At 49.3% G+C, this 22500-nt stretch overlaps 1 protein-coding gene across 1 annotated transcript; it reads left to right on the plus strand.

Moving 5' to 3' along the window:
* Positions 1 to 2897: 2897 nt before the first annotated feature.
* gtf2f1 (general transcription factor IIF, polypeptide 1) lies at positions 2898 to 20489 on the plus strand. Its single transcript, XM_059644105.1, has 13 exons — positions 2898 to 3026; positions 7653 to 7699; positions 8067 to 8139; positions 8492 to 8685; positions 8768 to 8938; positions 11132 to 11334; positions 12366 to 12519; positions 13280 to 13341; positions 16802 to 16933; positions 17852 to 17925; positions 18016 to 18151; positions 18348 to 18474; positions 19298 to 20489. The coding sequence occupies exons 1-13, from the start codon at positions 3015 to 3017 to the stop codon at positions 19506 to 19508; spliced, it is 1596 nt and encodes a 531-aa protein (XP_059500088.1). The 5' UTR covers positions 2898 to 3014; the 3' UTR covers positions 19509 to 20489.
* Positions 20490 to 22500: the final 2011 nt, after the last annotated feature.

Raw genomic sequence — 22500 nt, forward strand, 5'->3', positions numbered from 1 at the left:
GTCTCTTCCCCCCTCCCCGTCTCTCCCCCCTCCCCGTCTCTCTCCCCCTCCCCGTCTCTCCCCCCTCCCCGTCTCTCCCCCCTCCCCGTCTCTCCCCCTCCCCCGTCTCTCCCCCCTCCCCGTCTCTCCCCCTCCCCGTCTCTCCCCCTCCCCGTCTCTCCCCCTCCCGTCTCTCCCCCTCCCCGTCTCTCTCCCCCTCCCCGTCTCTCCCCCTCCCCGTCTCTCCCGCCCTCCCGTCTCTCCCCCTCCCCGTCTCCTCCCCCTCCCGTCTCTCCCCCTCCCCGTCTCTCCCCCCCTCTCCCGTCTCTCCCCCTCCCCGTCTCTCCCCTCCCGCCTCCCCCCTCCCCTCCCCTCCCCGTCTCCCCGTCTCTCCCCCTCCCCGTCTCTCTCCCCCCTCCCCGTCTCTCTCCCCCTCCCCGTCTCCTCTCCCCCTCCCCGTCTCTCTCCCCCTCCCCGTCTCTCTCCCCCTCCCCGTCTCTCTCCCCCCTCCCCGTCTCTCTCCCCCCTCCCCGTCTCTCTCCCCCTCCCCGTCTCTCTCCCCTCCCCGTCTCTCTCCCCCCTCCCCGTCTCTCTCCCCCCTCCCCGTCTCTCCCCTCCCGTCTCTCCCCCCCGTCTCTCCCTCCCCTCTCCCCCTCCCCGTCTCTCTCCCCCTCCCCGTCTCTCCCCTCCCCCCTCCCCCCCCCGTCTCTCCCCCTCCCCCCCCCGTCTCCCCCCCCCCCTCCCCCCCCGTCTCCCCCTCCCCGTCTCTCCCCCTCCCCGTCTCTCCCCTCCCCGTCTCTCCCCCTCCCCGTCTCTCCCCCTCCCCGTCTCTCCCCATCCCCGTCTCTCTCCCCCTCCCCGTCTCTCCCCCTCCCCGTCTCTCCCCCTCCCCCCGTCTCTCCCCCTCCCCGTCTCTCCCCCTCCCCGTCTCTCCCCCTCCCCGTCTCTCCCCCTCCCCGTCTCTCCCCCTCCCCGTCTCTCCCCCTCCCCGTCTCTCCCCCTCCCCGTCTCTCCCCCTCCCCGTCCTCCCCCTCCCCCTCTCCCCGTCTCTCCCCCTCCCCGTCTCTCCCCCCTCCCCGTCTCTCCCCCTCCCCGTCTCTCCCCCTCCCCGTCTCTCCCCCTCCCCCGTCTCTCTCCCCCTCCCCGTCTCTCCCCCTCCCCGTCTCTCCCCGTCTCCCCCCCTCCCCCCCTCCCCCGTCTCCCCGTCTCTCCCCCCCTCCCCGTCTCTCTCCCCCTCCCCGTCTCTCTCCCCCCTCCCCGTCTCCCCCTCTCCCCCTCCCCGTCTCCTCCCCCCTCCCCGTCTCTCCCCCTCCCCGGTCTCTCCCCCCCTCCCCGTCTCTCCCCCCTCCCCGTCTCTCCCCCCCTCCCCGTCTCTCCCCTCCCCTTCTCCCCCCCCTCCCCGTCTCTCCCCCCCCTCCCCCCGTCTCTCCCCCCCCTCCCCGTCTCTCCCCCCCTCCCCGTCTCTCCCCCCCTCCCCGTCTCTCCCCCCTCCCCGTCTCTCCCCTCCCCCCCTCCCCGTCTCTCCCCCCCTCCCCGTCTCTCCCCCCTCCCCGTCTCTCCCCCCCCCTCCCCGTCTCTCCCCCCCTCCCCGTCTCTCCCCCCCTCCCCGTCTCTCCCCCCCCTCCCCGTCTCTCCCCCCTCCCCGTCTCTCCCCCCCCTCCCCGTCTCTCCCCCCCCTCCCCGTCTCTCCCCCCCTCCCCGTCTCTCCCCCCCTCCCCGTCTCTCCCCCCCTCCCCGTCTCTCCCCCCCCTCCCCGTCTCTCCCCCCCTCCCCCGTCTCTCCCCCCCCTCCCCGTCTCTCCCCCCCCTCCCCGTCTCTCCCCCCCTCCCCGTCTCTCCCCCCCTCCCCGTCTCTCCCCCCCTCCCCGTCTCCCCCTCTCCCCCCCTCCCCCCGTCTCTCCCCCCCCTCCCCCGTCTCTCCCCCCCTCCCCGTCTCTCCCCCCCCTCCCCGTCTCTCCCCCCCCTCCCCGTCTCTCCCCCTCCCCCCCCTCCCCGTCTCTCCCCCTCCCCCCCCCCCCGTCTCTCCCCCCCCCTCCCCCCCTCCCCGTCTCCCCCCCTCCCCGTCTCCCCCCCCTCCCCGTCTCCCCCCTCCCCGTCTCCCCCCCCTCCCCGTCTCCCCCCCTCCCCGTCTCCCCCCCTCCCCGTCTCCCCCCCCCTCCCCCGTCTCCCCCCCCTCCCCGTCTCCCCCCCTCCCCGTCTCCCCCCCTCCCCCCCTCCCCGTCTCCCCCCCCTCCCCCCCTCCCCGTCTCCCCCCCTCCCCGCTCCCCCTCTCCCCGTCTCCCCCCCTCCCCGTCTCCCCCCCCCTCCCCCCCTCCCCGTCTCCCCCCCCTCCCCGTCTCCCCCCCTCCCCGTCTCCCCCCCCTCCCCCGTCTCCCCCCCCTCCCCGTCTCCCCCCCCTCCCCGTCTCCCCCCCCTCCCCGTCTCCCCCCCCTCCCCGTCTCCCCCCCCTCCCCGTCTCCCCCCCCTCCCCGTCTCCCCCCCCTCCCCGTCTCCCCCCCCCTCCCCGTCTCCCCCCCCTCCCCGTCTCCCCCCCCCTCCCCGTCTCCCCCCCCTCCCCGTCTCCCCCCCCCTCCCCGTCTCCCCCCCCTCCCCGTCTCCCCCCCCCCCCCCTCCCCGTCTCCCCCCCCCGTCCCCCGTCTCCCCCCCCCCCTCCCCTCCCCTTCTCCCCCCCCCTCCCCGTCTCCCCTCCCCCCCTCCCCGTCTCCCCCCCCCTCCCCGTCTCCCCCCCCCTCCCCGTCTCCCCCCCCTCCCCGTCTCCCCCCCCTCCCCGTCTCCCCCCCCCTCCCCGTCTCCCCCCCTCCCCGTCTCCCCCCCTCCCCGTCTCTCCCCCCTCCCCGTCCCCTGCCTCCTCTCACCCACACCACACCCCCTGTCACGTGCACCTTCCGCCACGCGCTCACCTGCTCCCCCCCCCGTCACTCCCCGCTTCCCTTCATCAGCCTTCACAACATCAATTATTGATTTTTATTTACTCCTGTTACAGAATCTAAACACAACCCATTTGGCGGCTGAAACGCTCACCATACCCTCTCAATTATGGCCAATTTGGTAAGTTGTACTGTTAATGGAAATGGGCAGGGCTGAGAGGTTTGGACAGTAAGAAAGGAATTCTGGAAAATCTTTCAATGCATTGGCTTTATCAGTCAGAAGAAAAGTCTTCAATCTGCCTCCATTCACTTCTCGTCAAAACTGCTAGCAGTTTGAACCTATCTCGTAAATCTCACTCCACTTTCTCTTGCTTTAAGGAGGGCAATCCCAATTTCTAAAGTGTCTCTACATTCACTGAATTTCATCATTTTTGGAACTTTCTGCAGCAATTCTAGTTACTAATAAGTCTAGGTCTGTGCTAGTCTGTAAACTGGGGCGTCTCTTGGTAAATGTACACTGACAAATGCCAAGGAACAAGATGTACAGCTCCAGGCTCACCATTGTTCAAACTTGCGATGGTGTATTGAAATTTTCTTTCACACAGTGGGAGTGACACTGGACAGTGTGAGCCCCTTGATCCAAGTGTTTCTGAGTCCTGTTAACCTATCACCAGTTGCTCCATTCACCATAGGTTTGGTTTTTTTTGCAGCGATTACAAAGTGGTAACGTTTCAAAGACCTTTTTTTTAAAACTGTGAACAATCTAAACACTCGACCACTTCCTCATTCAAGAAGGGAGCAAACAGCTCCCTTGCTAAGGGATAAATATAACCGATATGATTAGCAGTAGAGTAAGAACAGGACACCCAGTCAGTTGGTTATTTTTCCCTGGTATCAATATGTTTTCTGTACAGCCTTTCCCCTGCAGTGATACATCTGTTAGCTGCTAAATAGTGAACGTTGAGAGTGTGGAATAGACAAAAGGCAACTGAATAAGCCTTGTGACCAACATCTTTCTTTTAATGGGGTATGAGATCAGTATTTATTACAATCTCTAATTTCCCCGGAGAAGGTAGCTGTGAGCTACTTCGAGAATGGCAATAGTCAGTGGACTGTAGGGACACCCACAGTATCTTTAGGGAAGGCATTCCTGAATTTTTCACCAGCAACAGTGAGGATACTGTCTCTAGTTGGGAACTTGTATGTGGTGGTGTTCACGCCTATCTGCTATGCTTGTCCTTCTAAATTATAGTGATTGTGAGTTTGGAATGTACTGTCAGAAGAGAATTGGTGTGTTGCTGCTGTGCATCTTGTGGATTTCACGCACAGCTTCACTGTGGTGGATGGAGTGAATACTAAAGTTTCTTGCTGGCATGCCAGTTAACTAGGCTGTTTTTGATGGTGTTGACCTGTTTGTTGGAGCCTATCTGGTCAAGTGGAGAATATTCTGTCACACTCCTGATTTGTAATTTGTAGGTAGTGGACAGGCTTTTGGGGATGATATGATTCTCGCCTCTGACCTGCTGTTGTAACCATTGTATTGATATAGCAAGTTGAGTTTCCAGTCAATGGTGAACCCCAGAACATTGATAGTGGGGATTTAGTGATGGTAACACTGTTGAATGTCACGGGGAGATGGTTAGAGTTAGTCTTGTTAGAGATCATTGACTGGCTCTGTGTAGCATAAATGTTTTCTGCCACTTCCCAAGCCTGGATGCTGTCCAAGGCTTGCTACTTGTGGGTACTGTCAAAACTCTGGTGGCAACAGTGCACCTAAAATCAATCCCCAGTACTCCACAAATTGTCACCAAGTGTGAAATATGAGCAACGGAATCTCTAGGATGATTCATGCCTGACTGTGGCCATAAAACATACTCTCGCTATGATAGCTTTCACCAATGAACAAAATGCCAAACTGGATTTGTTACAAACAAAGTTCTTCAACAGATGGCAAAATGGATTATTATTAAGCTGACTCCTAAACTATATCCCCTTTCAGTGCAAACTTGTAAGCATTCATTCACAAAACGCACAGATAAGACTGAGAGAGTTCTGCAGAGGTATTGTGAATGGGAAACATGAACAAAAAGTAACACTTAGTAAGTCAGGACTCCAAAGTTCAAGGGGATATTGAGGTAAATTTCTCCGTTGTTTTGGTGATTATATCACATTAGTGCTCACTATGGTGATTTTCATTCGGTAGCCAGTTGGTTGAACCTAGGGTTTTGCTTGAGTTAGGCGGTCTTTTCTGAGTCTTTTAGTTCTAGTTTTCTTCACCTCTCCATGAAGGAAGTTGGGGGTGGGGCAGAGAGAGAGAGATTTGTCGGTTTTTGGAAGTGTACGTGCAACTGTCGCTTTCAGTTCTGTGACAAGCTGCAGCTTAACCAATCAAAAGCTGTTGCTGGGCAGTTGACAAGGGATGTTGAGGCTCCGATCAGGAGCAAGAGGAAGGCATACGTTGCATTTAAGCTATTAAGCTATTAGAATCCCTAGACACTATAAAAAGTGTAGCACACTTAAGAGAGAAATCAGAAGAGCAAAAGATGGGTATGAGATGGATCTGGCAGATACGTTTGAAGATAATCCCAACAGGCTCTGTAGCTATATTAAGCATACAAAGGTGGCTAGGGAGAGAATAGGTCCCCTTAAAGATCAGCATGGCTGTCTCCTGTGGCACCACACATAGATGGGGGTGGATTTTTAATGAATATTTCTCCTCGGTGTTTACTGGGGAGAGAACCATGAATGCTAATGGAATAAGGGAAACGCGAGGGGATGTTTTGAATTGATACACATTACCAAAGAGGAAGTGTTTGCAACCTTGAAAGTGCTTTAAGGTGGATAAATTCCCTGGGCCTGATCAAGTCAACCCTCGGATGTTGTGGGAGCTAGGAAAAAATCTGCAGAGGCCCTTGCAGAGATTTTTGTTTCATCTTTAGCCACTGGTGAAGTTCGGGAAGGCTGAAGAGTGGCTAATGTTCCATTGATTAAGAAAGGTGGCAGAGACAAGCCAGGGATCTACAGGACAATGAGCCTGACATTGGTGGCAGGCAAGTTATTGGAGAGAATACTGAGGGATAGAATCAACCAATATTTTGATAGTCAAGGTCTGATTAGGGATAGTCAGCATGGATTTGTGCGTGGTAAGTCATGTCTGACAAATTTTAGAGTTTTTCAAAGAGGTAACCAAAAGGATGGATGAGGGTAGGACAATGGATGTTGTCTATACGGACTTTAGTAAGGCCTTTGACATGGCAGGCTAGTATTGAAGGTATGAGATTTAGAGAGAGCAAGCTAATTGGATTCAAAACTGGCTCGATCGTGGGAAGCAGAGGGTGATGGTTGAAGGTTGTTTCCCAGACTGGAGACCTTTGACTGGTGGTGTACCACAGGGGTTGGTGCTGGGACCTTGCTTATTTGTTATCTACATAAATTATCTGGATGTGAATGTACAAGCATGATCAGTAAGTTTGCGGGTGATACAACATTAGGAGGTATCGTTGATAGCGAAGAAATTTATCAAAAATAACAGAGGGATGTTGATCAGATGAGGAAGTGGGCTGAGGATTGGCAAATGCACTTCAATACAGATAACTGTGAGATGTTGCACTTTGGCAGGTCACACCAAGGTAGGACTTATACAGTAAATGGTAGGGTCCTGAGGAGTGTTGTGGAACAGAAGGACCTAGGAGTACAAGTACATAGTTCATTGAAAGTGGCATCACGGGTAGACAGGGTGGTGAAGAAGGCGTTTAGCAATGCTGGCCTTCATTGGTTGAGGAATTGAGTGTAGGAGTTGGGACCCTATGTTACAGTTGTATAAGGCATTAGTGAGGCTGCATTTGGTGTATTATGTACAGTTTTGGTCACCCTGTTATAGGAAAGACGCTGTAAAACTGGAAAACGTGCAAAGAAGATTTACGAGGATGTTGCCAGGACTAGTAGGCCTGAGTTATAGGGAGAGGTTGGCCAGGATAGGACTTTATTCCTTGGAATGCAGAAGAATGAGGGGTGACCTTATTGAGGTGAATAAAATCATGAAGGACATAGATAAGATAAATGCATATTGTCCCTTTCCCAGGGATGGGGAATGGAAAACTAGAGGGCATAGATTTAAGGTGAGAGTGGATAGATCTAAGAAGCACCTGAGGGGCAACTTGTTCATGCAGAGTATATGGAAGAGGCTGCCAGAGAAAGCAGTTGAGGCAGGTACAATAGCAACATTTAAAAAACATTTGGATAGGTACATAAAAGAGAAGGGTTTGGAAGGTTATGGACCAAATGTGGGCAGTTGGAAGTAGCTGAATGGGCACCATGTTCAGCATGGACCAGTTTGGGCCGAAGGGCCAGTTTCCATGCTGTATTACTGCATGACTGTATGGCTGTCTAATGTTATCAAATATCTCAAAGTTTACATGCCCTTGTATCACCAATGATTAAACACCACACAGTTCTAGGTTTGATCTTTGATCTTGGAAAACTAGCTTGTTCTCTGCAGCAGAGTGTTAGTTGCCTGTTAATTACCAAAAACAGTTAAACAGTGTTTGTGAAATACAGACTGCTCCGGTATATGAGGACTCACAAGTGGTGCTGAACGTTGTGTATCAGTAAACATTCCTGCCCTGACCTCCTGATGGAGGCAAGGCTCCTCTGACCTCTGGCTCATTCTTTACTGAATTTTAAAACACACAGGCCACTTACTATGGTATAGCAGGCAAAGGATTATTATTTCAATTACTGCTGGTCAAGCTGTGATTGTGCTTGGTCATAGGCCACTGCTGATGATTTTGCTGTTTTCCTTTGACAGGGTTCGAGCAGCCAGGCAGTGACGGAATACACAGTCCGTGTTCCCAAGTAAGAGATTCTCTAATCATTGCTTCAGAATTAACAGAACCAGCACATGATAACATCAGATTAATGACTCATGGTGAAATGTATTGATGCTTCCCAAATCAGGATGGGTTCTTTTCTCTCAAACAACAATAACCAATCGTTGGAGAAACTCAGCAGGTCTGGTAGCATTTGTGGAGAGAGAAACAGTGTTAATATTTCGAGCTCTACCCGCACGTTGATTTTTCTCCCTAAGTTTTTGTCTTAAAGTGGCTGTTTCTCAGAGCTTCTGGGTTGAGGAGTTGTGATGGGTTGAGGGGATTTTGGGGGTGAGCATCAGGTTGGTCGTTGGGCCTGATCTCTTATTGAACTGAATCCATTCCCTTTTTAGAAACAACACCAAGAAGCATAACATCATGGCCTTCAATGCTGCCGATAAGATCAACTTCTCTACGTGGACTCAGGTACAATCTCCATGTGGTAGAGGCCTCCAAGGAAAGAGATAGGGGTACAGGGCACGGGAGCTTCAGGTGTTGCCTTCAGTGTTCACTATTCCAGCATTTTCTGTGGCTCTCTGCCATTCAACTCAGTGCTTTTCAGGATATTTTTGTCGAGAACGTTTTGTATCATGTGCATTTAGTAAATAGTGGTTGAGTGAGAGAGAAATCAGTGCTTGCTAGCAGGACCCAGGGTTTCCTGGATTATCTGCTTTAGACAAGACGTCTCCAGTAGGCTGGGAAAGGCCCCGGCATAGGAAATGTTGATACTGATGGCTGGCATACTCACAAGCATTACACAATCTCCATTTCCTCTTAGGCCAAAATGGAGCGTGACCTGAGCAACAAGAAGATTTATCAGGAGGAGGAGCAGCCCATGTTTGGTGCGGGCAGTGAGTTTGGCAAAAAGTTGCGAGAGGAGTCAAGAAAGAAGAAGTTTGGGATTGTTACCCGTGAGTTTAAACCAGAGGACCAGCCCTGGCTGCTGAGAGTAAATGGGAAATCGGGTCGGAAGTAAGTAAAGGGAATCGCTTCTTTGCTGGCAAATGGAGTCGACCTTCTGTTTGATCTAATGATATATTTTTCTGTTGTTCAGGTTCAAAGGTCAGAGGAAAGGTGGTGTCACAGAAAATGCTTCCTACTACATCTTCACGCAGTGCCCTGATGGAGCATTTGAAGCATTTCCTGTTAATGCCTGGTACAATTTTATCCCAGTCGCAAAACACAAGACTCTGACAGCAGAGGAGGCTGAGGAGGAGTGGGGAAGGTACAGTCCCTAAAACTGAGTACCTCAAAGTTTAAACCTGTGCTTTTGGGCCTGGACTGTGTTACTGGCCTCTTGCTTTGAGATTGATAATGTCTGAGCAATCTCTCTCGGCTCAGTTTGTTCCCAGCACTTCTCCCTGGTGCTGTAAGAACGATTAGATATTGATATACACTTACTTACTCTTCTAGTTGTTACAGCTGGAGATGGAGGAAAGTGCTGATAATCAAGCCCCACCATTCCATCAGGCGAACTGTGGATAAGTGAGTTGATTCAGTCACCAAAATGGCCAATTGTTTGAGAACAAGGTGTGGGCTGGATGAACACAGCAGGCGAAGCAGCATCAGAGGAGCAGGAAAGCTGACGTTTCGGGCCTAGACCCTTCTTCTAGGTCTGAAACATCAGCTTTCCTGCTCCTCTGATGCTGCTTGGCCTGCTTCATTTGTCCAGCTCTACACCTTGTTATCTTAGATTCTCCAGCATCTGCAGTTCCTACTATTTGTGGCCAACTGTTTGGCTGAGTTACCATGGAGAACTCTCTTTCTCACCTCTCCCCGTGCTTGAGTCTCAGGTTAAACCACCACCATTCCCCTCTTTCTAATGAGAGAGCATCCCTATAGTCCTTTGAGACTATGTTGACTTTACCTTCACAAACCAGAACATAAGGGACTTTCACAGAATTTTTAAATTAATTTAAAAAATAAATCAGTTTACGATGAGCAAAACATATCCATAAAACAAATACACTGTCAAATCTAAGGTATAGTCTGGAAATAGAACTATATCCCCTTAATCCCAAATACAGACACGTTGACACAGCACAAAAAGGCAGTAGCCTCTCCAGAAAGGATGGTTAAGGAAAAATAGAACAGCACCCATCCGGGCCAGAGGTCTGAGAGTGGGACAGAATGTGATAGACGCAGAAACACTGGCTTTCCATGTCGACATCATCAAATTACTGATTTGGAAACTGATGGAAAAATTTCCATTCTGATTACAGGTGACCTGGATCTGAATCTTTGGAAAGTGGTCACATTCCAGCTTTCAGGTTTCACACGATAGCCAGAAATACTGCTTTCTGGAAACTTTATTGGGTTCCTGGGAACTGCTACTAAGAATTTCAGGAGAGATACCTGCAACTTCTGGGGTGTTTTCCTTACCAATTATTTAAGTTTGTGAAACAAATCAGTATATCCAAAAGGGTTGATAGGCAACCATGAATATGTAGATGCCATTAACTATTTGAAACCAAGGTTAGTATTAATCAAGGCCCATGAACCTTTCTCCTCTTGAAGGTGACCCTACCCCTGGACTGGGCGGCATAGGTTCAAGTTCTAACTGCTCCAGAGGTATGTAATAACACCTCACAACAAGTTGATCAGAAAACTGCATTAAGCTTACTCCTTGGGGGTGGTGCAGGTGCAGGGTCGGGAGGGGGGATGTGAAAAAGTGTGATATCTTCTCAATCCAGAAAACATTCAAACCATTCCATGTCTTCCAATTTTCCACATCATTCTTAATATGTTCCCAACGTGTTGCCTGTAGCTTCTGTTAGTGTTGCTGCTGCAGTGGAGGCTTTTGGTATTGCAAATGTTATCAGGAGAATAAAAATAAAATGTGAATTATATCTGCAGCCGTTTATTCAGTCATCTCTCACCCTTAGCACAAGAGATTCCATATTGGTAGAAGTTCAGAGTGCAGGACTAAAGTTAATATTGATTTTGAGCAATCAGACTTTGTTGATCTTGGAAGTTCAAGTCATGCTTGTTTCTATTGATAAATATGGGTCATGGGATTGGAATCTTGAGGGGGAAATTATGGTTGAGCTTCCCTGTCCCTCTCACAGAGCCTCAGTTCTGCTGGGTGGAGGGGCTGGGGTCTTTGGGGTTCCAGCTGTTATTTCTGCCAAGGCTGCCGGGAGCAGTATGTTCAAACACTGGGTTTGCTGCGAGTGAACTCTGAACAGTGTTCTCTCACAGACCAGACAGCTCAGCTGATCAGTATTGTCTGTCATTAACACACAGGGCAGTATTTGAACGTACCCCAGAATTAGTGCACTACTTTGCTGCTGATGCTGAGAGATCGCCAAGGGGGAAGCTTGATTATTGCTGTCTATTGTGCTGAGTTTAATTTTATTTGTGTTATTTCTGCTTTTGTCCCATACATGATCTCCTTGGTCTCATCGCTATTGGCCAGACGCAACAAAGTGGTGAACCATTTCAGTATCATGCTGCAGAAAAGGTTAAAGGATCAGGACCGGGATGATGGTGAGGAGGAGGAAGAGAAGGTAAAGAAAGGGAAGGAGAGAAAGCGAAAAGGAAATGATCTCCGAATCCATGACCTGGAAGATGATCTGGAAGTGAGCTCTGACGAGAACGATGAGGACAGTGACGAAGACAGTAAGTGACAGGAAGCAGTAGGGTACCCCTTGCCCTGTGTGTTGTTCTGCTGAAGGGACTTCACAGATACCTCTTTAAGGTCTGATCGAAAAGATTACAAGATGATACGAGCACTTCAATATGTAGCTAATTTTTTGGGTTAATACATAAAAAAATTAATAAATGTTAGTTAATAGTACTGTTACTTAACAGAGTTATGTAATTATGTTAAACAACTGAGGTAAACCAGTGAGTCGCTCACTGCTTTCCGTCCATCAAGGACGTTGGTGACAGTGACACTTGAAGCTCTATCTCAGATTGCACAGCACTGCTCTCGCAAACCCCAGCCCAACTGGTTGATTTCTGATGAGTGGGGCATAGTCCCTGATGTTAATAATATTCTGAATCAAAAGTTACAGGCTGAATCCCCATTTTGTTCTGACTACAGCAGTCTTCCAGCCTTCAAAAATAGTTGGTAAGCAAAATTAGTTGGCTCTGTGTAGACCGTACAAGTGGACAGTTCCCACTGATGCTGCAAGTCAGGGAGCTCCCTCTCCCACCCCCTCAAATTGTGTTCGGCCAGTTTTTCATGTACTTTTCCACTTTGCTTTGTTTCTTAGTTCCGAGAATGATCATTGTACCTATATTTCCAGTCTCCCCAGAATCCCTCTTTCTCTGAGGCAGAGACTCTGGACCACTGTTTCCCTCGGAGAGGGTCTGACAGTGTGGTTTCTGGGCCGTTGAGTCCTTCAGAGAGAGTCACTCCACAGGGTGGTTACCTGGAGCACACTCCCTGTTGTAGGAAAGACTAAAACTAGGGAATAATGTGTAAGAGTAAGAGACCTCCCTTTAAGATAGTGATGAGAGCATTTTCTTCCCCGTGAGGGTTGTTTGTGAACTTCTCTTCCCTAGGAATTTATGCAAGGCTTAGCTGAGTTCAGATCTGCTAGCCGAGGAAGTTGAAGGGCCAGCAGCTAGTTCCTCTTGCCAAGTCGTGGATCCTCTGTCTCTGAATCGTGGATTTGACGTGGGCCTTCTGTTGCCTTCTCCAGGAGACACTAAAAAAGATCCAAAAGTTGCGAAGAAAGGGCAGGCTGGAGCGAAGAGAAAGAAGAGAAAGGGTTCCGATGATGAGGCTGTTGAGGACAGTGACGATGGAGACTTCGAAGGGCAGGAAGTAGATTATATTTCTGATGATGAATCGAGGTATTTGATCTTTTTACTCGCTACTATTGGAGTTAGGTTTTCTCCCCAGGTTTTGCAGCTTTTCTCCTGAAACTGCTGATTGCATTGAGACACAACAGTGAAGTGGGGGTGTGGCGGGGTAGGAGAGGAGGGTGCGGGCACTGCATTTGAGTGTGTTGCTGTACTGGGTGGGGGTTGGGGGGGCAGGGTTGTTGTACTGGGGCATGTTGCTATCCTGGAGTGACACTACCCTTTGATACCAGAACTGCCTTTTGCAGTCTCTCCCATGTGCCGTTGTTCTGTATGAGTTTAAAGTTGGAGCTTGAACAGAAGGGTTGATTATGGGCATCATTCAGTCAGTCATTTTCTCCACAGCCTTCCTGATTCTTTCAGCATCACCTGGTCTTTTCTCTGGCTTTCTTCAAGCTCCTTTATTCTCCTCTCCACATTATCTACATCTGATTTTTATTCCTCTGGTTCTTTTCATCCCCAGTTTCCCCTCTAATTATTGCTAGGACAGTGCTTTCTTGTTTCTCTTTTCAATGCCCATAGCTGGTTATCTCTCTCGCGCTCGCTCTCTCTGTCTCTCGCACTCTGTCTCACTGTATTTCACTACACTCACACCCTTGCTCTCATCCTCAACACATTCCAGCAGGAGCTCTGAGCCAGAGAGACACGGGGAGAGGGCCCCGGCCGTTTGTTGTGGCTGGGGAACAAAGGCTGTGTGTTGAAGCTGAAACCTATCAAGTATTTTAAAGAAAGTGTTGTGTTTGATTTTCAGTGATAATAATGAAGACGAACTGGAGAAGGGGAAAACCGATAAAGGGGAAGATGGGCCGAAAGGTATTTAGAGCTTCCTATCTTATCCCTAGTGCAAGTTTGTTCTGACAGGACCATTGTGGGGAGGATGTTTGCATTGGGAGTGACTCAGAGATTGTGTTGTAAAACTGGGCTCCTGTCCCTGTAGTATTGATTGGTCACAAGTAACCATTATTACAAAGGCCATGAGGCTAATTCTGTCTGTATGTAAACGGTTACCCTTGTAAACCTCCCAATAACCTCCAGTACATTCCACGGTGGTTACTGTACTTTTGTAACTAAAGCTTGTTGTGTTTTGCTGAGAAAGTTCCAATCAACAGCTTTAAAATGAATGGTTGATGTTTCTTTATCATAGCTGCATACTGAGGAACTGCAGTCTTTCCCTGAGTTAGTGTCAACGGATCAGATTGAGGGCACCTTTCACAGTGGAGACCTGTCTCTGGAGTTCCTGTGTGGACTGGCACATTTAAATAATGATCCCCATCAGGACTAGTCAGAGCATCAACTCCCGCATCTCTACCCTCTCCTTCTATTCTCCCCTCTCCCTTTTATTTGCTGTCACTGCTAATTTCCTGGACTATCTCATTTGATGTTATTAGTGCTCAATGATTATCTTTCAATAGCCCTTTGGAGTTAAGGATTCCAAAGACTTAGTGTCTTCTGAGTGAGAAATTGCTCCTCATCTCAGACATACATACCCTGCCTTTTATCAGGTATATTCCCTGATTCTAGAGCGTCAACCAGGGCAAACAGGCTCTCCACTTTATCCTGAGGAATTGGTGGATTCGGGCATAATTATAACATTTAGAAGACACTTGGGTAAGTACATGTGTAGGAAAGGTTTGAAGGGATAACAAGGTGTAGAGCTGGATGAACATAGCAGGCCGAGCAGGAAGGCTGACATTTCAGGCCTAGACCCTTCTTCTGAAAATTTGAAGGTTTGAAGCGATATGGGCCAGGAGCAGGCAGGTGGGACTAGTTAACGTTGGGACTATGTTTGGCATGAACTGTTTGGACTGAAAGGTCTGTTTCCATGCTATAGGACTCTCAGACAATCCTGCCATCCAGAGGGTTAGTATGGAGAACCGCAGTTACACTCTCTTTCTGACAAGTATATCCCTTTTTAGATGGAAAGATCAAAACTGCATCCAGTACTCCAGGTAGTGCCTCACCAGGTGCTGTACAACTGCACCAAGACATAAGTGGGCTTGGAACCCCTTGCAATGATGGCAAGCGGAGCATTTGTCTTCTTAATACCTGCTGTACTTGCATGTGAGAATTTAGTAACTTGTAAAGAAGGGTACCCGGGTTCCTTCTGACATCAATAATTACCATTTCAAAAAGCACCCCTTCCTCCAGCCGACGTGAAAAACCTCACACTTACCTGTGTTCCTTTCCATCTGCTCTGGTCTTGCCCATTCACTCAGTTTATCCAAATCACCCTGAAGCCTCTTTGTGCCCATCTCATATCTCACATTTTTTCTATGTTGTAGCTGTGGGATGTAATGTTGGAAACAGTGACCCTTTAAGATGTGTGTCACGTGAGTCAGCAGATAGACTTCTGGGCTTGAGTTCTGACAGAGAACAAAGCTTCAGAATAAAGCCTCCCTGCTGGGTAGCAGCAAACGATGAGTTTGTGTGTTCTTTAGTTCTAAATGGAACCCAGTAACTGCCCAATACAGAATAACATTCACACCTAATGTAGTGTCATCTGCAAACCTGGAAGCATTAAAATCTGGTCCCACACTCCAGTCATTGAGATTGTGAGAAGCTGGGGCCTAGGTTCTGATCTTTGCAGTGCCGCGCTTGTTAGATCATTTGCAGTCAGTTCCACTTTATTATCCACTGTCCTCTATGCCCTGGTAAGCAATGCCAATGACCCCAGGAGCTGTACTGAAAATTTAAAACTTCACTACAATACAGGTAGTTCTTCTATAACGTGTTTCATCAACACAAATTGGCATAGCATGATTGATGAATAGTGGATCTGGATAACACAAACTTTCTGCTGTACAGGCACAGTGATTTCCCTGTAGTGTGATTTTCTGTAGCACAGAGTTGCACAAGATTGCAACAACTACATTATGGGAGAACTGCCTTTGGTCAGTTTGCCTCTTTGTAAAAGAGAGATCCGCCTAACGCTTTTAATCAACTGAAGAAAACTCCTTCGTTATAAACAAGACTCATTCTTTAAACAAGTGGCAGAAGTAGCTAACAGGCTAAACTATAACTATGATTAGAATTAGAAATCAGAATTAAGCAACATCCACTCATTCGAAGCGCACTCATACACTGACAAGATAACAACGCTTATCACAAGTTAGATTTGAAAAAATAGACATAAACGAACTAACCAGATACAGGTAGAGCGAATGAGTTCAGAAACTAGAATTGGTTGGCCTTTCATATTGCCATCAATTCGCTGCTGGTGAGATCAAAATCCTGACTATTAGCAGAGTAATTAAAGGGGCCAGAGAGAGCAGCACAGGAAGGGGTGGGGAATGAGAGAGAACAGCACTGGGAGAGAGAGAATGAGAGAACAGCTCGGGGAGAAGGAGACTGAGAGAGAACAGCACAGGGAGGGGGGAATGAGAGAGAACAGCCCCGGGAGGAGGGAGGTAATGAGAGAGAACAGCCCGGGGGGGGGGGGGGTGTGGTAATTGAGAGAGAACACCACGGGGAGGGGGGAAATGAGAGAGGATAGCACAGAGGGACGGGTTAGAAATAAGTGTGAGCATTGCTTCTAACAGGCCAGTTACTTACGCTAAGTTCTTTCAGTTTCTCTTTTGTGCCAGTCTATTAGATTTGTTATTCCTGGGAGGTTTCCTGTATGTGTGAGGATAGACACAATTGTTTATTTTAGCTTCTCTGCCGTTTTCTCGATGTGCCAATATAAATTCTCCTGTAATGGACCAACATTTCTCTCTGCTCATCTTTTTCTTCTTCTATAAGTTTAGAAGCTTGCACAACCTGTTCTTCTGTAAATTCCATTGTTAGTCTATTGTCACTTTCATGATCAGTTTCTGTGTTACAAAGAACAAAGGACAATACAGCACAGGAACAGGCCCTTCAGCCCTCTAAGCCCATGCTGACACATTGTGCCCTTCCATTACTAAAACTGTCCTCACTTACAGGATCCGTATCCTGCAATGCGTTCCAGGCACTCACCACCCTCGGTGTGAAAAACCTGCCTCACACATCTCTTTTAAACTTCCCTCTTGCACCTTGAACCTGTGTCTCCTAGTAATAGACTACTTTACTTACCTGTGCTGCACCCTTCAGTAATCTACGGATTGCACACCCAGATCTCTCTGCATATCAATACTGCTAAGGATTCTGCCATTCACTGCATAATTTTCACCTGCACTTGACCTTCTGAAATGCATCTCCTCACATTTTTTTCCAGATTAAACTCCATCTCTCTTTTTTTTTTAACCTGTTATCTTGCACTGGTTTTGAATTCTCCTGGAATTCCGTTTTTCAGGTGTTGATGAGACTGCTGGGTCTGAGAGCAGTGAGGAGAGTGAAGAGGAAAAACAAAATGAAGAGAAAGATGAGGAAGATGATGACAAGAAATCTACAGCCCCTGAGAAGAGGGAAAAGAAGAAAAAAGAAGGTTTGGGATATCGATTCCAGCTGCCCATTTCTCCCTGTTTGTGCTTTTCAGACTTGTGTATGAGAGGGAGTTGTGTGCGTCTATGTGACCTGTTCTGGGGTCTCTCCCTGCATGCATGGGTCTGCCTGTGTGAATGCTTTTCTTGTTGACCTCATGTCCTACTGTACTGTCTCTTATCTAAAGTTAAAATTGCAACCATTAATATTGGAGCTGTTCCTTCTTCTGATCCAGTTATTTCTCACTGAGGGGAGCCTTTCATATTTATCTCACCTGTCCCCACCTGTTAACTATGTCCAGAGATCCTGAGGCATAATCAAAGAAACCCGCACCCCCACATGGCCTTGATTCGACGCCCTACGACATTACCTGCAGCACCATCTATTCACCTGGAAGATTCTGATCTTTTATCTGATGCCCTGGGATTACCCAAGTAGTGATCAATGACATCTGATGCCGTGGGATTACCCAAGTAGTGATCAATGACATCTGATGCCCTGGGATTACCCAAGTAGTGATCAATGACATCTGATGCCGTGGGATTACCCAAGTAGTGATCAATGACATTGTGAACTTGCCAGTGTTGATGCAGTTATTACCAAAACAGGTGCAAGTATAGTCAGTAACTTTCCATCAACCTGGTCCCCTCTCCGACTGTCACTTTTGTTTGCGGAGGTGAGGCAGCATGTTCTCACTGTGGCCACGTCTGTCACAGACACTGGTCAGTGTTGCTGTCTCTGCTAGGATGAGGGAAGTGGAGCCCTGCCTCATTAATCCTCAGTCACCTCCGTCAGCCCCTGAGCCTGAGCGCTGGTGCTGCTGGGTGAGATGAGGACTTGGTGTAGCTGTGGAATGTGTCGTGGAGAGATGGACTGGAATCTGCGAGACCCGAAGTTTGATTGAGTTGCTCTTGTTCCACAGACAGCAGCGACGAGTCAGAATCCTCGGACGAGAGTGACATTGAGTCTGAAGCTGCATCTGCACTTTTCATGTCGGTAAGTTTCTTACGGTGCAGAATCCGGGTGCACACTCCCTGAGGAGGTCCCGTGACCTTTAACCTTCTCTTTCTCTCATGTGTTCAAAAGAAAAAGAAAACGCCCCCAAAGAAAGATTGGAAAGGATCAAACAACAGTTCCCGTGCGAACAGCCGCCCAGGAACACCCACGCCGCAGATCAGTACCTCTTCCACACTGAAGGCAGCTGCCAACAAACTGGAACAAGGTGAGCTCGCTGATCCCAACGGAGACTGACTTGGGGAGCTCTGCTCAATTCCCTCTGATACAGTTGGGGATGGGGAGAGGGGAGGTGGTGCAGGGTTGCGTCATTCATAACAAGGTGGCAGAACCACACCGCTGATCCCAAGTGTGTGCCCTGAATCCAGGAATGTTTAATGTGGTGGTGTTTTGGCTGTTGACAGGGAAACGGCAGGCTAACTCTGCAGAAATTCCAGTGGCCAAGCGGCTGAGGATGGACACGGTGACACAGTCTGCCTCTGGCAAATCCACTCCGCAACCCCAGTCCGGCAAATCCACCCCAAGTAGTGGGTGAGTAAGATAGGAAAACAGGACAGAATGGAAGGCACTACGATAGCAGGGTGGGGTGGGGTGGGGCGGGTGCGGAGCGGGATAGCGTGGCAGGGTGGGGAGGTGCGGAGCGGGATAGCATGGCAGGGGGGTGCAGAGCGAGATAGCCTGGCGGAATGGAGTTGCGGGGGAGGTGCGGAGTGGGATAGTGTGGCAGGGGGGTGCGGAGCGGGATAGCGTGGCGGGGGGGTGCAGAGCGAGATAGCGTGGCAGGGTGGAGTTGCGGGGGAGGTGCAGAGCGGGATAGCGTGGCGGGGGGTGTGGAGCGGGATAGCGTGGCGGGTTGGGGGGGGCAGGGGTGGAGTTACAGGAGGCAGAGCGGGATAGCGTGGCAGGGGTGGGGGGCAGAGCTGGATAGCGGGGTAGGGTGTTACAGTTGCGTGATGGGGTTGGGGGGGCGTGGAGCAGGATAGTGGGGCAGGGTGTGGAGTTGCGTGATGGGGTTGGGGGGGAGCGGAGCAGCATCGTGGGGCAGGGGGGTAATAGGGTGCAATGGGATGGATGGTAGGGCATATGCTGGTTAGGGAATAGGAGGGGAGGGTCAGGATGAAGGGCCAGTGAGACATGAGAGGGCAGGTTTGGGTGGGGGGTAGCAAGTAAAAGTGAGATGAGGGTAGATGGAGTGTATGAAGTGGATGGGAATGGGGTAGTGAGTAAAGAGCAGGGCAGGCTTGAGGAGGAAGCTGGTTATTGGAATATTTGTGGGGGTGTGTGGAGGAGTTGCAATGATGTCATTGAGTGGGATGCCCATGTTTAACTCCATGGCTATTCTCCCCACTCCCAGCGATATCCAGCTGACAGAGGATGCAGTTCGACGGTATCTCACCCGAAAACCCATGACTACCAAGGACCTGCTGAAGAAGTTTCAAACCAAGAAGACAGGCCTCAGCAGTGAGCAGACAGTCAATGTTCTAGCACAGATCCTGAAAAAACTCAATCCTGAGCGGAAGATGATTAATGAGAAGATGCACTTTTTCCTGAAAGAAGGGAACTGATGGCTGACCCTGGCTGTGTATGTATGTAGCTTTTGATTTTGCTCCTGTGTATAAGGGGCTGAGCTCCTGCTGGCATTTTGTACAATATGGTGACTGTTGTGGTCTGCACTCAGCATTGTCCTTTCTTCCCTCTGAGCCTGGGCTTTCAATTCAACCCTAACTGAAGGGATGAGGGAATGAGGATTTTTTTTATGAAGTATAATCGAGGCAGGTTTAACCCACAGCACAAACCAGCCACAAACTGGATCAAGGTTGGTCTCAGTCTAGAGGGTGTCTTTGATTCAGCAGGTATTCCTGTTGGGTTGTGCCTGTTGTTGGAACATTTCCGCAAGATCCAACCCATTCAGGACCTACTTTAGAAACTCCCTCCCCTCAAACAGGCACCTATCTCCAGCAGCTTCACATTACACATATGAGTAGGCTGGCTGACAAGACATAACCAGCAGAGAGGCTCCTGGGTAGAATGTGACTGTACAGTTCATACAGCAGTACAGGAGTACGATGTCTTGTGTAACAGGGAGACCGTGTGGAATAGTTACTAAGCCTTTAAATACAGAACTTTTCACCTTCTGACAACCTTAAAGCAACAGTCACGGCCAAAAGAGGGATTGGGGTGTGGGATGTTCTAGAAAAGTATCTACATGGGAGAAGAAAAGGGACACATCAACTCCAGTAGATTACTGCAGAGCAGATCTGACTGGTTTGTGGGGAAGAGGATTGTTGGAGATTTGGTTTAGGGTAAGGTGGGAGTTAGTGCAAGAACAAAATGAGCAAGATTTTTCCTATTGCTGGGACTGGCGAGCTGCGTAAAGCTAACAGTGTAAGTGAAGTGGAATATGTGATAGGCCGCAATGTTCCCCAGGGTTGGTTTTATCAGTGTTAAACTTGTTCAGTATCTGTATTCATTGTGTAATGAAATCACATGTATTGGTTCAGTCTCAATATCTTTTCCAATAAAATGGTCAACAGTTTTCATCCAAACCTGTTTCATCACTGCTGTCCTGGACCTGAAGTTTCAGCTGTGGCTACAGTGGAGTGAGTGGGGCAGTGTGTCCATGTACAGTGCTGCAGTGTAAAGGAGATTCCTGCTGGGGGAGAGACGGCTCAGATTGCTGACGGCATAGATACAACTATGGAAACCCAGAGCAGGAGCCAGGGCGAAGCTGCTACAATCCCTGCTTCTGATCTCCGTCTAGTAATCACTGCTGAAATTCTGTGTTTGTCTCTCTGGGTCTGCCTGGGATGTGGAGCAGCACTGCTGTGTTACAAACAGCCTACAGGGATCTCCCTTTAAAGGGACCATTGCTGGGGTAATTCTGACATGACAGAATGGGGCAGGTGGGACATGAACCCAGACCTCCTGGCCCAGAGGCAGGAACACCACCACTCCACCACAAGAGCCTCTTGGAGTATTCTGAAAGGGAATGAATTGTTTTTCTGATTATAACCCTGTCCAGTCCCAAGAATGTCCATATGACCTGTGATTGCCATGAGGATGATCAGCCAAAAGAAAACAGGACCTGGAATGTTAATTGCACTGGGATTAGGTCAGCCACATTTCCTATTTGCCCATTCAACATACATGGAGAATTTGTGTAAAGAGAAAACAAGCTAAGTTCTCCCTCTAAGATAATAAAGTGTGAAGCTGGATGAACACAGCAGGCCAACAGCATCTCAGGAGCACAAAAGCTGACGTTTCGGGCCTGGACCCTTCATCAGAGAGCTCCGGAGGGAGGAGGGTAACTTCTTCAGGTTAGGCATCCCTGGAAGAGGCTTCGCAGTGAGGTTAAGATTGTATCAGAGATAATAGGAACTGCAGATGCTAGAGAATCCAAGATAATAAAGTGTGAAGCTGGATGAACACAGCAGGCCAACAGCATCTCAGGAGCACAAAAGCTGACGTTTCAGGCCTAGGCCCTTCATCTCTGGTGCAATCTCTGATGAAGGGTCTAGGCCTAAAACGTCAGCTTTTGTGCTCCTGAGATGCTGCTTGGCCTGCTGTGTTCATCCAGCTTCACACTTTATTATCTTGGATTCTCCAGCATCTGCAGTTCCCATTATCTCTAGGTTCTCTCTCTATATGGAGCAGTTTTATGTTTGGCAGGTTTTGAACAGGTCTCTGAGAATAGAGCTGAGACTCTATTACTCTTTATAATATACAGTTCAAAAGAACATGCACTGGCGGATGTGAAGGACCAGGGACTCTGCATTGGACAAGATTCCTCGTTGCTATCTGTTTTGGCAGAGCCCTGCAAACTGTTTAAGGGAGTTGGAAGAATTGAGCCTTTGAGGATTCTGTGCCATCCAGATTGCTGTGATCTAAGACAGTGATACATAGATGTGCGCCTTGTTGGTGGAAACTTCAGTGGAATTGCTCAGTGTGCTTTCCTGCATGTGCAGCTGTCTCTCACACAGACTGTGGGTAAACAGCTAAACCAATGGATAACACAAACATTGATGAAATAAATAATGCTTATGGGAAAATTATTTACTAGATTTGGTTTGATGGATGAATAGGGACAGGTTCCTGCTGTGTTGCGAAGTGAGCCATGAGATATTCACGGGAATAGATAATATTGCATCTATTTAATAATATTGCATCTTTTTAATAATATTGCATCTATTTAATAATGTTCCTGAAAGATGCTGCCAGTGTAGCTCTCCCGCAGCACTGTGGTAGAATGTCAGCCTAGATTTGATGCTGATATGTCTGGTCTGGCACTTAGCCCACAGCCTCCAGCACCTTCAGATAGGACTAATTATAATAAACACAATTAATCTTTGAGAGGGAAAACCAGATACATCTGTTCTAATGGTGACTTTTTGAGTAGGACGACATGTTTAGTATGTGGGACAAGGGTGTGTGCCAGAAGGTGACTTTTTGCTGTGAAGTCTCAAGATGAGTAGGAGTGTTGAAGAGTGAGCCTCTTGAAATATTTGAGATACCATCTTAATACCAGAGACTTGCTTCCCATTAGTGACTGTTTCTGTT

This window comes from Stegostoma tigrinum, unplaced genomic scaffold (assembly GCF_030684315.1).
Source record: "Stegostoma tigrinum isolate sSteTig4 unplaced genomic scaffold, sSteTig4.hap1 scaffold_516, whole genome shotgun sequence".
Taxonomy (NCBI): Eukaryota; Metazoa; Chordata; class Chondrichthyes; order Orectolobiformes; family Stegostomatidae; genus Stegostoma; species Stegostoma tigrinum.

What these genes read in the sequence shown, in the direction of transcription:
- gtf2f1 (XM_059644105.1), top strand. An exon ending in ATTTCTGATGATGAATCGAG is followed by an intron (nt 12,520 to 13,279) that starts GTATTTGATCTT and finishes TTTGATTTTCAG; the next exon opens with TGATAATAATGAAGACGAAC. An exon ending in CATCTGCACTTTTCATGTCG is followed by an intron (nt 17,926 to 18,015) that starts GTAAGTTTCTTA and finishes TGTGTTCAAAAG; the next exon opens with AAAAAGAAAACGCCCCCAAA.